Genomic DNA, 17,068 nt, shown 5'->3' on the forward strand with positions numbered 1-17,068 from the left:
CTGCCTTCCCCCCTGCCAAGAATATTCAGTTAGGGATCCCACAAAGCCTATTTTGTGGTAAGCAGACCAAGTAGCACTATACTGGGGGGCAGGGGAGAGGTGGTGTCACCTGAACTATGAATTCAATTGCCTTGTTTTAACAGAAGTGGAAGAATTAGCAATGGTATATCACGGTACTGAATTTTCTCTCCCACAGTTTCCTTAGTAAAACTTCTAGAAACAAGTCACAAAATGTTTCCTCAGTGCTAATATTTTCACACATAACACTACAGTTCACAGCAAAAAGCCAGTCATAAGAATCAGCTGATAAACCCGGGGAAGTCTTAAAAATACCTAAGGCTCTATGACATTTTATCCTAAACCAAACTGCAGGAGGAAGTACTTGTTTAAACTTCAAAAGTTGTTTTCTAGAAATTACTTGATATTTTAAAAATGAAAACCCAACAACTTATGTTTAATAAAGTAAGGTCACTGAAGCTCCTATTTCACTAGTTCAAAAGCATTTCCACTTTCCTAGAAAAGATCTGCAGATTTTAATTATTTGAGAGTCACAATTCAAGGTCCTTTCTTAGCAATAGTCAGAAGCAAAGTAAAATTGAGCGCTGAAGTCTCCCATTTGACTGTATGAAGCCTTTACCACCTTCCATGCTTTCAAAGAAGGCACTATTGAAAAAATCCTATTCTAGATATTCAATACAGTTAAAACATTAGAAGACTCCCCAAAACTAGGAAGCATTCTCAGAAAATATTGTTTTATTAACATTCACACATTACCTTGTTGTTTTATGTCGCAAATCAATCATTACATCTACAACAGCCTGAGAACAATTGGAGAGTAGGAGTGTGACAGGTACCAGACAAAGGCTGTGAAGAGAAATAGTTTCATAGTAAAGGAAATAAGTCTTACTCTGGATAGTCTTAATTATACTCTTTAATAGTTAAAATAAATTTCAAGGAATATAAAATCAACATGTAGTTGTCTATTATGCAACAGTGAGACAGTATACACAGCAATATAATCACTTACATTGACTACAGTTTCCTATAATAAAAGCTATTAATTGAGGCAAACAGCATTGGCTCAAGTTACCACCTTCCTTCGTCCAGCTGAGACTAGCAAAAGCATAAATACCACCTTAGTTTACAGAAAATCTACTGTTATGACAAGAGGCATTTCAGAATGGGATAACGTGGTCCACTATGCTACTCTCTGAACCACTGTTTAGCACATTTTTGTCTAGATACTTTTCTTCTGCACTGTCTCCTGTAGAGAAATTGCTGGCATCTGGCCTAAAGTTTTGGCCAAAACAGTGCCCAAACAGAACAGACAGCACATACTTGCTTGGTGTTAATTTAAGCCTTCACCCTGAACAAAACTAACACAATTAGTTGATATTCTGCTTGTTCACAATTACTATGATTGTTTTCATAAATAATGCTGCAGCAAGAAAGACCCCAAGACATTCACAAGCACGTGCACAAACTACTGCAGCTGAGACAGCTCTGTGTCTGCAACAAGTGACTTGTGTCACTGGAATTCCTTGCCATTGCTTAACAGTTTAAATATCCTAAGCTTGACTAACAAGAGAAGAACAATTAGCAACTACAACAAATAAGACATGAACTTGTTACTCGACTAATGCATGCTTTGTAGCTGTCATGAAAATATGCCACCTTATAAAACATTTAAATGTTAGGTTTTATAAAGAAAGACATCCCTTTCTTTTGGCAACTTACATTAACTGAAATTTTACAAAAAAGTATAACACAGTAGAGTTCTCAGATAGAACAACTCAAATCTAAATAAGTATTTTATGTTTCAAGTACAATCCATTTTATACCTGGAAATGAATCCAGAGGGCTTTCTCCAGATAATTTTAATTTTTAAAGACTCATGGATTTTACAGGCTCCAACTAATTCACTCTAGCAGTCTGCTTTTTGACAGAGGTTAATTCTGATACACTTCTAGGAGGCAAGCCCCAGCGATCTAAACCATTACCACCCTTTCTTCTGACATAAATCAGAACCATGTGCAGCTAATCTTGGCAAGTCAGATGCTGTAGACATAGTAGTTTTTCAGTGAAAAGAACTACCACTTTCTGTCTAGCTCCTCAAAGTAGTCCCACTGTTTACTCTGACACCAAAAATAAAAATAAAAAACTGTGAACTGTGGTATTACAGGCTGTTTCTCTACATGAAACTTTCATTTTACCTATACCATCCTGAAGCAGTGAGTTTAAGAATTGAGCAAGCTTTCACCCTTGCATACCAGACTTATCTTTTGTATCAAAACCCACATAGCATGTCTCAACAGGACTTAAGTTAGCAATATTTCAGAAGTTTCTAAAGAAAATGTTACACTAACCTTTTTTGATGAAAAGAATGATTGAAAGACTCTGGATAATGAAGACTTGTCTTGATAAGATTAGAAAGCTGCTCTGGTGTTGGTCTTGCAGGTACTGGTGTGTTTTCTGGTCGAAAAAACTTTAAAAGAACCGTTTCTGGTAATTCCTGAAACACAAATTCAGAATGACATTTAAAATATTGACATGCAACACAAGAAATCCAGTCACAGAAGCTACAATTTTCCATTATGAACTGTAACTCCAGAGAAATAAGTCTACAGCATCATGAAGCTTGCAGTTTTTTCCAATGTGTTTTGTATTTAAACGTGCTAGAGGAAGAATTGATATGATTTATCTGTTACCATCTTTTGAGACAGATTTCAGAGCTGCTTGTGAAAACACTATCTGTGCAAGCTTCACAAAAGCATGCTATTGTTGCAGTGGTTTGTTAGTGTTCATTTCTGGTTTGTTTCTAAGACAAAGGGACAGCATTTACAAAGTTCCCTATTCAGCAGCTGTACCTAACAGAAAAAAAAAAATCCGTCACTTCCCGTAGGAGGTTCACAACAAGAAAGCCAATAGCGAAGTTTTCCAAAAGATACCCAAAGTAAGGCAAACAGAAGTTTATAGGAACATGCTAACAATGACAAATGGATTTAATACTGCAGAGTATCTTAAAAATTGTATAGCAAGCTCTTGCAGATATGAAAGTTACCTTTGTCCCCAGCTGAAAGCTCAAGTCAAGCACTGACACACTACTTGGGATTCATCCTAACCCTGTGGGCAGAATCAATCTCTGAAGCAGAATATATCAGATGATACAGAAAGATGCAACACCAAATGAGGCAACTGGGCTGCATTTGGTCTAGCATTACAGCACTACTGTAACTTTGTCCAACATCATCTAATCTTTTTTGCAAACAGGGTTTATTTAGGAAGGAGCAGCCTTTCATTATTCCCTTATGAATCTATTCTGCAGAAAGTCCACCTTTAGAAGAAAAAAATAAAAAGAATTTCCAGCAAAAAGCATGACTAACTACTAAAAGCAAGTGAAAGAAGATTTTAAAAAGCCACCAGTAAGTCAGTACAGTGTAACAAAGTAATACTTTTTGTTTAAGGGTGATGGATTGTACCTGCTAAGTTGAAAAGAAATACTATAGGCAACGAAACGTGACTTAAAGTAACAGACACACTAGGCATTCTGCAATATGTATGAACATCTCAGTCACTGTTTGCCTGTGCTGGTAATACCAGGAAGACATCAAATGTTTTATCAAGCTTGCAATTCTTTCCTCTTGAAAGGAAGAGTAGGGTTTTTTTAAAAGTAATTTGAGAAGAAGTAAAAAAAAAAGGAATTTTACACTAACAATGAAATATATTTTAAGTGACAAATTAATTTGGTATTTCTACCCTACCCTATGGGTATCTAACTTGATGAAGACTGAAAGCATGAAACACACTGGCCTCCAGAGATGAGATTATAGATTTTCATTTAAATTGATCTTTCCCCTCAAATTACAGTCCAAGCAGTTATTTAATGCCCTCTTCAACCACATATCAATATCCTACATGGTGTAGTTTGCCCTAGAGTCAATTACCTGTTCCAAGTCCTCCCAATCAGAATTCCCGAGTATTTTTTTAAAACCCTACAAAAGACAAATACGAAGGTTTATCTCTACAAACAGACAAGAACATCATGAAATGCAGCAGGAACATTTACTGGTGAAAGTGCAGAGTGCCGTTAATATTTCAAACCTTTAGTTCTAATATTACACCTCTACTGAAGGACTGGAAAGCAGTAAGGTTAACCATTTACCATCACAGAGCTAAACCTTAAATCCAGCCAGCCTCTAGGTGTCAGATTCAGAAAAGATGTCTGTGTCTTGAAGTTCAGCTGCTCAAAGTCTAGGGTTTTTTGTAATTGTGTCCCTAGAACAAAGGCTAAGACATGACATTTAGTACATAATTCTTTTACCTAATGCTTCAGGAGAGAATTAAGCACTTCCAAATGTTAACCAAGAAGATGTGCGTACAGATTAGGGAGCTACCTCGAGACAGCTAATAAGAAATGCTAAGTTTAAGGATGCATTAAACTCCTGCCCTACTCTGGAGACTGGGAAATTGGATCAAGGCTATACAAAAAGATGCCCATATCTACTTGAGCACCTGTGCCCTCCCTTCAAGAACATGCACCACACAGAAACAGCCTCAATACTTTCGGTTATTTACACTTAGAAACAAAGTAAAACAAAACCAAGAATTAAGCAGGTGGTATTTTGTCACTGAATTCCTCAAATACCAGCCCAAATGGAGTGTTGCCTTTTTAAAGGCAAAACCAAAAGTTCTGACACAAGCAAGTCTGCTTGTTTACCCATTTTAGTTCCTTGCAAAGTCTCCAGAAGTGTCATGGGCTCCAGTAGACAGCAAGCACCATATATTGTGTACAAGGCAGCCACAACAATGGTTAAGATATTCCCTTTAAAAAATGATTAAGGTGTAATTTGAAGGTTTCATCCATACATACTGGTAGATGTACAGATAAGCTTGACTGGAAGAGACTTCATTGTAAGACAAGTTTGGTACTGGGCAGGCGGGGAGAGTGTTTTCTGTTACCGTTTTAAATTCTTATAGCTGCATTTTTAAGCTTTTTCGGTTTTTACTAGAAACACGCAACAGGCAGTAGCACCAAAACCACACTGCTCCCGCAGTTACTTTTCAAGAGCTACAAACTGTGCAGTTGGTGCTATGAAAGTTATTTCTATTTTTAGAAAGCTTTTTGCTGCCCGAAGCCATCTACAAAGGCCAGCTTCAAACAAATATAGAATCATAGAATCGTTTAGGTTGGAAAAGACGTTTAAGATCATCCAGTCCAACCATTAACCTACACTACCAAGTCTACTCTAAACCAATCAAGGGTAGACTTAAAACTAGACACAAGCTTGCTGCTCCAAGTAGAATAATCTCAACATCTTCATTTATTCAGTAGTTACAAATAAGACAGGACCTCTAGAGTGTGATGTTTTGCTACTTTGAAACAAAGCTATATATTATCCCTACTTATACTTCTGAAATTGTGTATTAGTCATTCACGCTGTTTTTAGATATCTCCTGCAGCTGTACTAAGCTAAAAGTTGGAAAAGTCAAAATTTACACCATTCAAAGCATCTTTTGCATTATCTGATAGATGTAATAGACAGGTCTGCCCATAATATATTCCTTAATCTCTTAGAATGCACTTTCAAATTGAAAAGTTCTTCCTTTCCATCAGATGATGGAAACGCTGCCAAAAAGCCTGCATCCATGCTGTGTGCATTTTATAGATTTTACTTTGGGTTAGCACTGGTCTAATCTGCAGGACTGAATGAGTAGCCCAGAAGCACATCATGTGCAGTCCTGGAGCACATCTGGACTAATTCTGCCTGGAAGGTATCCACTTTGTGCATTACAAGACCACTTCACACTGAAAACAGAGGGCTGTAAATGGGGACCGTATCTTAAAACAAAAAAGTACACCTGATCTAAAACACACTCACAGACACTTTATCTCATCCAGACTTCAGTTAAAACTAAGTTTACACTCACATGCTAATGTGTTTCAGAAGTAAGGATGAACTATGCCCAATATGCCAGCATGCCCAAGTGACAAGCCTCTACTAGACTGCTTCTCACCTTCCATCAGCGTGAAGCCTTTGCAGAAGTGTGGCAAATGCCCCAGCCCCACACTACTACTTCCATCTTACCATATTACACTGTGCTTTTCCTTTGGAATCTTTTGGATTGAATTTACTAGATTAGAAAGATATGGGAGACAGCGATAAGAAACAATATTGATCAACAGCCCTGACTGTGAATGGATGTTTAAAGTATTTGAAGTTTTTGTCCTTTTACTAAGTTAAGGCAGAAAGATCAAGAGACAGAATAGCTGTATTTCAGATGCAATCATAAGTTGACCTTCAGGTCAACCACCTGATTCCTGAAAGCAAGTTTGAGAAGAGAAACAGAACCCATAGCAGTACGGTTGTCAAAAAAAGAATAGCCATTAGTTACAGATACCCAGCTCATTTTTGTTAGTGAGACTTTTACTACTTGGACTCAAACAGCTACTGCTAACACATCTGTTCAGACCTATTCACTTTACTAACACCTTATGTGATTTATTCTTCACATTGTTGCTAGTGACTATAGCGTATCACTTTGTGGCACCTTTTGTGTTTCTCATTCAAGGAAATATAGTTTATTTAGTATTTTTTCCCCTACCTTTAGCAAAAGGCCATGTTTTCAAAAATACAAGTGAGAGAAAGGATAGGAAGATAAATGTTTTCCATATTATTCAGAGAGCTTTCTGTATGAAACAAAGAAATGCTTTAACACAGTCAATATTCTTTAACTGTTCATTCAGCATACTATGTGTACACTATGATTCCAAACTTCTAGAACATAAAGATGTTAAGTAGTTCATCACATCACCTGATAAGCCTACTGTGTCCAGTAACTTATGCTCAAAACCAGTGCTATTTAGTTAAACACATAAAAACCCTGCAGTGTAAACAACAACAACAAAATCTGTATTCAATGACAGAAAACCCATAAGCTTCAAAGTCATAGATATCATTGTCTTGGTTAGAATGAATAAAGTTTAGAATTCATAATCCCATTTTGAACAGACATGGGAAGAAAAGGAAGCACAGGCATTTGAGCATCCCAGTAAGATTTCTATAGAATTTTACTGTTATTTTCTTTCTTTTTATGTGGGTACATACAGAAATTGTACCCAGAATAAGATTTTACACCTCCTCCAAGGCCCATTATCTTGTTTTTTATAGAAACCAGAGGTTTTATCTTGATTTTATCAAATGCTATGGCAAGTTATGCTACTGCAATACAGCATCCTGCTGTCTGTTCTACATCCCTGTTGTATGCATTATGTGTTCCACAATGAACCAAGCAGAAGCAACCACCTGTCCTTGCATCTCAGTCAGTAGTCTAACAACTTAGCTTACAAGTATGATAAAGATGCCTTCATATCAGCGCACCCAACTACCAACCTACCAGCACCTGCTGGAAGAACTTGAGAAACATCACAGTGCCAATGAATACAGATCTACTGCTCTTCTACTACAGTGTTTTACCACAGTTTTGTTTCCCTGAACAGTTCTAGAAGCTTCTATAAATAAATCCACACTAAATCCTTAAAAGCTGGCAAAGAATTAGTCTGAGATATACCATAATTGACAAAGCAGCAGAAGCCAACCAATACATAGAATGTAACCAAAATATAGAGCAGGCTCTCTCGATTTGTTCAACATAGTTATTTGATAAATTCAGCTAAGATTTGAGTCATTTCTCAGAGGACTAAAACAAAATAAAGGGGGTGCAGAGAGAAATCTTGTTTGCGTTTTCTACATGTCTATTGCGAGGCTGTTCTTGGTTGGGGATGGCTGTATTGCCAGACACAAAAACTCCTTTGCTGGCTGCAACAGCAGGAAGCGGAAGCGGTTCAAGTCAAGAAGAAAGTTGCTGAAGAAGAGCAACAAATAGAACTAGAACACAGGAAGAAATGCAGGGAGCAGACTCTTGCATCCTAGGTGACACCCTGTTCAGAATCTGCAAATAAGTTTATTTTTTCAGATCTGAGCAGCCTTTTATCATTTAAGAACTGGTAACCAACATACATTCGTAGAAAGCATGCATCTCCATCTCCCTCTGCTGTCTAGACCACAGAAAACAACTAACTTCTATACTATACAGCACAAGACATTCAGGAACAGTCTAGAGTTTCCAACCTTGTCTATGACGGAGGACAAGTGCAGATTTACAAGACAAACTATTTGAATGTTACATTATAAGTCTCAAAACTATACACTGAAAATTTTAAGTTAGAAGTAATGTTTGGGTTTGGGATTTTCTCCCCCCACAGCTTTTCACTGCTTGTGTAACATTAATGCAAGAGCAAGATAATTCAAAGACAATATAACAATATACAATCCTTAATAGGTTAAGTATATTATTTTCTCTACCTAGCCTAATTTAATCCTATTTTGGGGATTCTTTTACTTCTTAAATGTGGAGTGAATGAAATAAAGTGCCGCAAAGTCTTGAATCACTGAATTTATTATACCTCACCTCCCATCTCAGAGGAGTTTATCTACTCTCCTCACAGTATAAAGTGCCAATTAAGAAAAAAGAAATAGTAGTACATGAGTATATGAAATTTCTCAATCCTTAGCAGTCCTGAGATTGCAGGCTCTTAAAATCGAAGTTAAATCTGGGCTTTGATTGCCACGAGGGTATAGAATTCACACATTTATTAAAAACAACCACTACTACTCTTATACCGGATTTCAACTGCATCACAACACAGATGCTTTTTGGCTTCCAACCAAAGTACAGAATGCTTCAAAGGAAGTATGTTCCTTATGCTGAAGAAAGCGAATACAATAATCAATGTGCATCTATCTGAATGTAGTTGTAGTAATAATAACAACAATTTATGAGAAACAGATTATAGACAGAGAATGCTATTATAGTAGCATGTTTTCCTCAAAACAAGTTGAGGGTACATCTGGATCCTCCTTGTTGCTGGTGGCAGGATTCATTTTAGTTTGAAACTGAATTTGATGCAGACAACTAGAGTTCCAGTGCAGTCAATAAGAAATGTAAATTTCTATCCCTAGCATGTTCAGTCATTTTTTTATTTCAGGATGCAGATACAATTCATTGCTACTTCTCTTCCCACCCATTTGCTAGAACCAGACCTCAATGAGGTCAGAAATAGAAGTCCACAGTGTTTTGTCTCCTAACTTTAGATGTCTACAGTGTGATCTACTGTTCTACATACACCTTAAAACAGGAAAGATAATACCAGAGTGGGCAGCTGTCATTAGACTAATACAGCCTAGTATTGCTTGGCACAGCTTGAGACCACATGTGCAAAGGCTTTTTTTGGGGTAGAGGGGTGTTAAATGAAGACATTAGAACTTAAATTTTCCTATTTTTCAGTACCAGTGAGCACGAGCCAGTTTAGCTCAAACTACATGTTCCTTTTGATCTATTCCCATCTATTTCATAGTGCAAAGAACTAAATGGAAAAATCTTAATGATGTAAAAAAGGCATATGAACCAAAGCCAAGTGCACAGCTTCAGAGTAATTCACTACTTATGTTTCAGCATGATATCTATAGAAACACACATTTGTCCTATACTGATTTCTTGACAAAATTAATGTATAGTACTATTTGCTGCAACTTTGAGTAAGAGCTCACTAAAAGCTATATATGATGTTTGCAACACTGGTAAAAACATGATGAGAATGGCACCAAAGCAAGAAGGAACAGCAATGTACTGCTCAAGAGAAAACTAAACAAGTACAAGACTTGTTTCTTCTTTTTTATTTTGCACATTAGTCTTCACACACATAAATTGCATCTAGCATAGACGTTTTTACAGAAACTTATCTATAGCTTCCATAGTTGTTACTGATTCAGGTACCAGGAGACATCCACCAGTTTCTTACAGATGCTATTTTCTTTGAACAATCAAACAGGCTATCAAACTTCAAAGTGAAGTAATGTGCTATTAACTGACCAATTTCAATGGAGCTTTCAATGTCTTTTTAACTGTTCCAATGTTTCTGCTGTTCTAACATTTTACACTAACAGTCCTCACTTAAGATGTGCACAGTAGTAGAATTTATAAAATTAATTTTGTAACATTCAAAATTAAAATAATTCTACCATTTTACTATTAACTTTGTTATGAAATCATCAACTTCAACTTAATACCATTAATAAGCTCCTAGTTCTACCCCGAAATACCACAGAACAGTTTACTCCAACAACTGCATAGCAGTATACTCACTTGTATATTGCTTTTCTCATCTTTAAACTGAGCCTAGATATTTCAATATAGATGACTTATCAAAGTTGAAGTAAATCTGAATTATTTAGCAATAACACATATCTGATGTTAGATTCTACGAAAGCACCCAAAGTGATTCCATTTATTTACAAGAAAATATATCAAGTCTATTTTGGGAAAGAAGCAATTGTAAAGGAAGACTTCACACTGGATTACCTGCTTCTGAGGAAATGAAAAAGCCTCCTTCCCAACTGTATTAATGGCAACATGATGCTGGCCCTCCAAAATAAGCTGCTTGTTGTCTTCCACAACATATGCCTGCAGAATATAATACAAAGACATTAGCAGACCGGAAGCTATTGTAAGCTTCATAATACAGAATGACTTTTCCCTAACTCAAGTGGAAGATGCTGTACTGTTCAAAACCTAAAGGCTAGCATAACATACTTATTTTATGTGTATGCTTTTGATTTTGCAACCACAGACAACTGCTGAAGTTTAGACTGCCAATTTCCACTACTTAATATTTGCATTCTGGTAAACGAGATCCTCTTCAAAACAGACTGGGTCACTCTTACAGTTCTATGATAAAAGCAAGCACTAACAAGTCTCTTGGTTTAAGATTTCAGAATATTCTCTTTTAAGAGAACTCGTAAGAGCTGGGTGCATCCAGAGTAATGTAAAACCACTTAAGCATACTTATTATAGTAACAGCTATTAAGACTGTCTTTGCTTCTTGACACCATTTTAGTTCATTTGCCTGTTTTCAGAAAAAAATCATCCATAAATTTTGCATAAGTTGAAAGTTCAGGATGCTGTATTAAATTATTTTCTAACAGTCATATTTCATGGCCAAATTACCACAAAGGCCACAACCATACATACCTTCCACAGTACAACAATGTTCAAATCAACTTCACTGCATCTTTGTATTAATCTGACTGTCTCATCAAATGATTGTTTCACAGCCCTTTGAGATGCTGGAGTATGAGATTGCACATGTGTTCTTTTAAATTCAGAGGATAAGCTTTGAAAAAAAAAGTCTGCACAAGGACTGGCTGAACTTATTATCTGGAAGAAAAAAAAAGAAAGAATGCTCTCAGAACAGGACACAAGCTGACACAAGTTACTCTAACAAAGCTATCACGGTAGTATTTCAGTTCCATTACCTTGCTTTACTTCCCTTTGCAAACCTACAGGATGCCACGCATCTTTGTTTCCATGCTTGCCCTGTTAGAGATCAGCTCTACCTAATGAGCTGTTTAAAGTAACATAGGGAAACAGAGCTATAGATTATTGGCCTCAAACTACAAATACCGAACTTGGAAATAAGGGCTTTGATTATTACCACCAGACAGCCTACTGTGATATATCAAGTGTAGTGTAGAAAGCTGAAGTGTCCAACTAACTCACATGCAAGTCATTATTGCTTATTAATATTTTCCCCAGGTTAGCTAGAATTATTTATCAACATAAGGAACATACATTTTGATAGCAATAGCGAAGATAACAGATTGCACAGCATATTCCACATGTATAAGTGGCACAGCCAGGAGTACTGTGCTGTTTGTCATCATTTCTGCTGAGCTTTTCCAACACCAAAAGCTTGATAAGGAAGCAGTGCTTTTAAGACCAACAGCAATGATACTTGGAGACAGCAGGATAAGTAAGAAACTTCAGCTTCCTAACCCCCTCCTTTCAAAAATGTTAGCCTTTCCAGAATACGCTGTTGCAGAGCTGCTAATTGTTGCATTAGCAGAATACTCGTACCCAGAGAAACAATCTGCTTTTGGAGTAACTGTCTAGAAGCGAGGGCCCTCTCCCCATCCCCCCCATTAGAGAACATCATCTTACAAGAACACTGAAGTTCATGCAGCTCATCCAACTTTAAGAGGGATCATCTACCTCAGATTTTTAGTCCTAACTTCAATTTATATGCCCATAAAATGAAATGGCAGTGAGTAGGTTTTCTTTGGCTTTTAAAAGCTGGATACATATATGGAAAATGTACACTCAGCATAAAATAAGCAATCTGACATCCAGCTAACTAAATCCACTATGCTAATGTAGATTTCTGATCTAAGTGGCCTACTTTCCTCAGGTTTTGGAAAAGCATTTGCTGTACCAACATCATCTGCTAAAAGGATTCTTCTTCAGACAATACCTGTGTGCTTAAAAAGATTAAAAGAGCACAGCAGTCTAGAATCTTAAACTTTAAGAAAAATCGAAGAAACAGACTCCTTGAACTGACTGCAACCTACATTAGTAGTTCTGAAATTCTGGTATCTACATCCATTAGAGGTTTCCAGATTATTTTTAGAATAAGCTGCAATTAGAATTTTTAACTGATCTTAGTAAATATATAATTCAGAAAAAAACCCCAATAGAACAAGAATCTGACATCCACAGATCTCTACTAGAAAACTAGAGGTCTGGGACATATTCAGAACAACTGCTCTGAAGAGTTGGAAAGGAAGGAAAGACATTAGCAAAAAAGTTAGCATCGCAATGGACTCCCAAAGTAGTTCAGCTGTGGAGCTGGGAACTTAAAATTCCAGACAATCCACTAGCCTATGCCATCTTACCTTCTCTTTGTAAAAAAAGCTGATCTAGAAGACCAAGTTTTTGATGAGCAAAACTCAGCTTCCCAACTATGAAAGCACTGTTCCCATTTTAAGTTTTAAAAAAGGATTTCACTGGGATACTTGCACATGACAGGGACACCTTGCACAAGACAAAATACGCAGCTGTACCAATTCACCTACCTGTTCATTTCCAAACACAATGTCTGCAAATGTGTAATTTTCTAAGGGATAAAAAGAGAAGGCATTGTTTCAGCATCATGAGAAGTCACAATTTCAGCATACAGCATACAAATAGTATTTTCTTCAAAAAGTTACCACATTCAGGAGAGAACCTACCTTCTAAGTTTTTGCATCTTACTGCTTTAAAGCATAACTTCGCTCGCTCTCTGCTAGCAAGTTTAGTATCTGAAAGAAAAAGGTTGCAAGATTTTTTCCCCCTCAACATAACCAGAGTCCCTCCTCATTAGCCAAGTCAGCCTTTAAACTTCACAAATAAAAAACACACTGATGATACCTAAGAAGCATAATTAACCAAGCAGAGCAACTACACGATAGTAAAGAAGATTAATTTTCTGTGACTGCATGGTAGTAAAGAAGATGCATCTTCTGCTGATCCCTTCCATCTACTTCTAGAGCAGAAAGCGAGCCATAATACATAAAGGAGATACAGAGAAAGAAGGAAGGAACAGAAGACAAAAGATTCAGTTTATGACTGGTTCACCCTCAATATTAATAGAAGAGGAATACATGTCTAGTATTTTTAACTTTTGAGTACATAAAATGTCAGCATACAAGCAAAGATAACATTTGTTAGATACAACAACAGCACCTTTTTTTGCCTGGCACAGTAGCCTTTTCAAAAATTAGCAGCTTGTATTAGCTAAGGCACAATACAGCACTCACAATTCTGGTATATTTCTAATAACTGAGTAGAGCACTTGTCAAATATTCTGTTGATCAGTTAAATTTAACACTGATATAAATAACTAAAAGTAAAGGAACACTGAAACATATTTCCTGTGAGGCAAGTTATCAGCCAACCCAGACATGGATTTCTCTACATCACAGAAATAATTTGCCTGCAAGTTAAGCCCATTTTTAAAATTAAGGAAGTCTGAAAGTTATCTGTCAATATATTTTGCTTGAAACAGTAACAAAAGAAGGGCTGTAGTATGTTTGAAATGGACAAAGCTTTTAGAAATTAATTATTCTGAAAGCCAAATTCAACTTCTTATAAGATTCTTTTAACTATTCTTGTCAGGCAGAAGGTAGACTTTTTGCCACCCTTTCGGTGATGAAGGTACACACCTTTGTCTTCAGATACGTTAACAGATTTTTGAAGCTTCCATTGCTTGCTATTACTTGAAACTTGCACTATATGAAATTCTTTAACACCAGTCTCACTCTAAGGAAGAAACAAAAATTATGTCAATGACGGCCATTCACAACTGTGATGTTCTACATTGTACAGTAAGTGTTCATTGCAAGGTGGCACTGTTAGAGTCTTAATTTAACTCATCATTCACACCATCCATAATACAGTACTAAGGAGAAACAAGAAGAGAATTAAGACACACTGTAAACAACAGTCCCAGCTCACAGCAACTTCCAATTCCAGTAAACAAATTTCCAATTCCAGTAAACAATGCCACACAAAGAGGAAACAGATCTCCCAGAAAAATACTTGCAAGCTAGTATTTTAGATTAAGATTACTATAATAAAACCTAGGCTTTTAATTCCAATGCAGAACACTGCAAGGCCACTTAGTTTCCAAGATTACTTTAGGAATATTGCTAGGTCATAAATCTAATTTAAAAAAAAGTTCTTGAATTTAACATATATATACACAATGAAAAGTAGCTTTTGGGGTTGCTGAGTGATTCCACTGCCAGCTAAGTGTCTAGGAATTCTATAAACAAAGGATTCTATTACCTTGCTTTGTGGTTAATAAATGGGAGCAGCTTTACAAAAAAAATGAGTAAATTTAAATTAGTGTGGTATGAAAAACAAACATTTTCATCTGCTTTGCTATATCAACAGATCACAACAGGCATACCTGTATTTGGATTATATTTGCAAAAATGTCTTTTAGAGTTTGGTAATAAGTGTAAACACAGAAGCTTCCTTCAAGTTGGAGCTTAAATTCTGACTTCACATTGCCACTAATTCTACCCGTGCTTTTACTGAAATGTTGCAGGGGACACAGGTTGTCTCATTCAGAGCTATCTTGAAAGTTGTGATCATCAAAAAAATTCATGAATTTGGAATAAATCTTCCCAAAAGAAAAAACGACTCTAAACTACAGTACTGGAATTTGTTTAGGATAGCAATAGCTATAGCAGACTTCCAGAGTTGAGATATAACTTAATGTTAGTACTCTTGCCAACAGTAACCAGAATGATTCAATATGCAAGGTTTACTTAGTGTTTGCAAAGTAGTTGTAAAAAAACCTTTTTACTTAGGTCTTGGTTCTACTGGTGACACTTGCACATCTGCTGAGCTTTAGAACATTTTTTTAATTATTATTAATATTATTAAAAATAAGAACTTACAGTATTGATATTTTCTACATCCACAAACACCAACATATTGTCTCCTCTGCCTTCTTCATCTTCAAGTGCATTACTTCTGCAGACAGTAGCTCGAATATGCAGAGACCGACTAGTACAAATAACTGCAGTGTGCCTTAATACTCTATGACTAGGAAAGAGGGGAAGAAAGCAGAAAATGAGACATTCTGAACAACCAGGGCTGCTGTCCAGAACCTGTCATCAAGAAGTCTAACTTTTATATTTGCCATCAATACCAAGGCCATTAGACAATTTATTCCTTTCAACCAAAGAGACGCTTTTCTTTTTAGCTTCCTATCAAAACTATATTATTTTTAACAATCATGCTGCATGGCTAGGTGCTGTTCAAACATGCAGTCTCTTAGCCAGCTTGAAATACTGGAGAAAAAGATTCGTATGTTACCGTGAAGAGAAATACATCAGAAATATTTCTGATGTAAGATGACCAGCACAGTGAAAGCAAACAGGCATGTCCTGGCACAGGGATGTCATTAAGCTATTTAATGCCACCACATGCTGTGGAAAATAGAGTTCTTGAGTAAATAAACTATAGAAGGCCCACAATTAGTCACATGTCCTGCATAAACATTTACTAAAAAGCATTTAGACAGAATACCACTGCGTTCAACAAATTCCCCTGAACTGAGAATCTTGACAGTTTACTTCTAGAACCATCACTACTCTGCCTTTTTCCAGACATGCTCAACCTCCAGGCCAGCAAGCCCTTTGTAAAAGTTATCTTCCTGTTTTTCTAATGGCGAGTAAACTGCCATTCTTGGACACCATCAAAACACATGAGTTTTTTTCCCACACAGAAGCTTTGTGTTACCATAACTTCCACTTGAAAGCATTAGAGGCATGTAAAAGTTTGATATACATTATCTACTAAGTAGGCTGAAACATCATGTGATACTTGTTTTGGGAGGAGAAATCAGTGGTTTCCTAAACTGTACTTCACATAATGTCACAATCTACAGAATAAACGTTTGCAGTTAATCTTCAGACAGATATACAGATATCTGTATAGCTTTCAAGTGGCACAAATTAAATCTTTTTTGAAAATTTAAAAGCTATGCTCAGTGTACAAAGAGTACTGTTAAACAAGATCACATTGCTTAAGTTCCCCTGGAAACCTCAATATAGTAGGGAACAAATATATTCCCCAAACAATCATCAGCCATCTCGGAAACACCTCGCTTTCTGAATATTATGAACTCAAAGGAGAAGTAAGTTCTGCTCTTAAAAAAAAAAAAGAAAGAAAAAAATAACTACACTGTAGAGGGACAAGTTCCCTATTCCTACAGACTAGCTTAAAGCCAAATGAAAAGTTAAATTTGGCATTTCAGAAACTGTAGAAAAACCTAAACAAAGGGCACATTTGCACAACTTTTAGTTTGATTTCAAGAATACGCCACTGATCCACTCTCTTGACCACCTTCAACTTTCTTGGCTTTGGTTTACATTACAGAGCAGTCTCACAGCACATGAACTTGTTTTCTTTCTCAGAACTAGCCTGGAAAATAAGGTCCACCCACAAGCATTCAGTCCATCTGACTAGAGTTCATCTGAAGTAGCCCTGCTCCCCACCACCATCCTGAATATGTATACATACTACAGAGACCAGGTGTGCTCATTTTGACTGCAAGTTGATTTTCTCCATAGTAGTTAGTACCAGGCCATGTTTTGGATTTCTGCTGGAAACAGTGTTG

The 17,068-nt window shown here is 36.5% G+C and overlaps 1 protein-coding gene across 1 annotated transcript in view; it reads right to left on the bottom strand.

Annotated features, from left to right (window-relative positions):
- Window positions 1-17,068, bottom strand: part of TRAPPC8 (trafficking protein particle complex subunit 8) — a 57,357-nt gene that overhangs the window by 2,363 nt on the left and 37,926 nt on the right. Inside the window, exons 21-28 of the mRNA XM_075705384.1 lie at window positions 15,342-15,489; window positions 14,097-14,193; window positions 13,104-13,193; window positions 12,969-13,009; window positions 11,089-11,274; window positions 10,420-10,521; window positions 2,367-2,512; window positions 775-864 (exon numbers count right to left, since the gene is read on the bottom strand). Coding sequence (XP_075561499.1) covers window positions 775-864; window positions 2,367-2,512; window positions 10,420-10,521; window positions 11,089-11,274; window positions 12,969-13,009; window positions 13,104-13,193; window positions 14,097-14,193; window positions 15,342-15,489 — 900 coding nt within the window. The remainder of the gene's footprint in view (window positions 1-774; window positions 865-2,366; window positions 2,513-10,419; window positions 10,522-11,088; window positions 11,275-12,968; window positions 13,010-13,103; window positions 13,194-14,096; window positions 14,194-15,341; window positions 15,490-17,068) is intronic.

Source organism: Pelecanus crispus, chromosome 2, assembly GCF_030463565.1.
Source record: "Pelecanus crispus isolate bPelCri1 chromosome 2, bPelCri1.pri, whole genome shotgun sequence".
NCBI classification, from domain to species: Eukaryota; Metazoa; Chordata; class Aves; order Pelecaniformes; family Pelecanidae; genus Pelecanus; species Pelecanus crispus.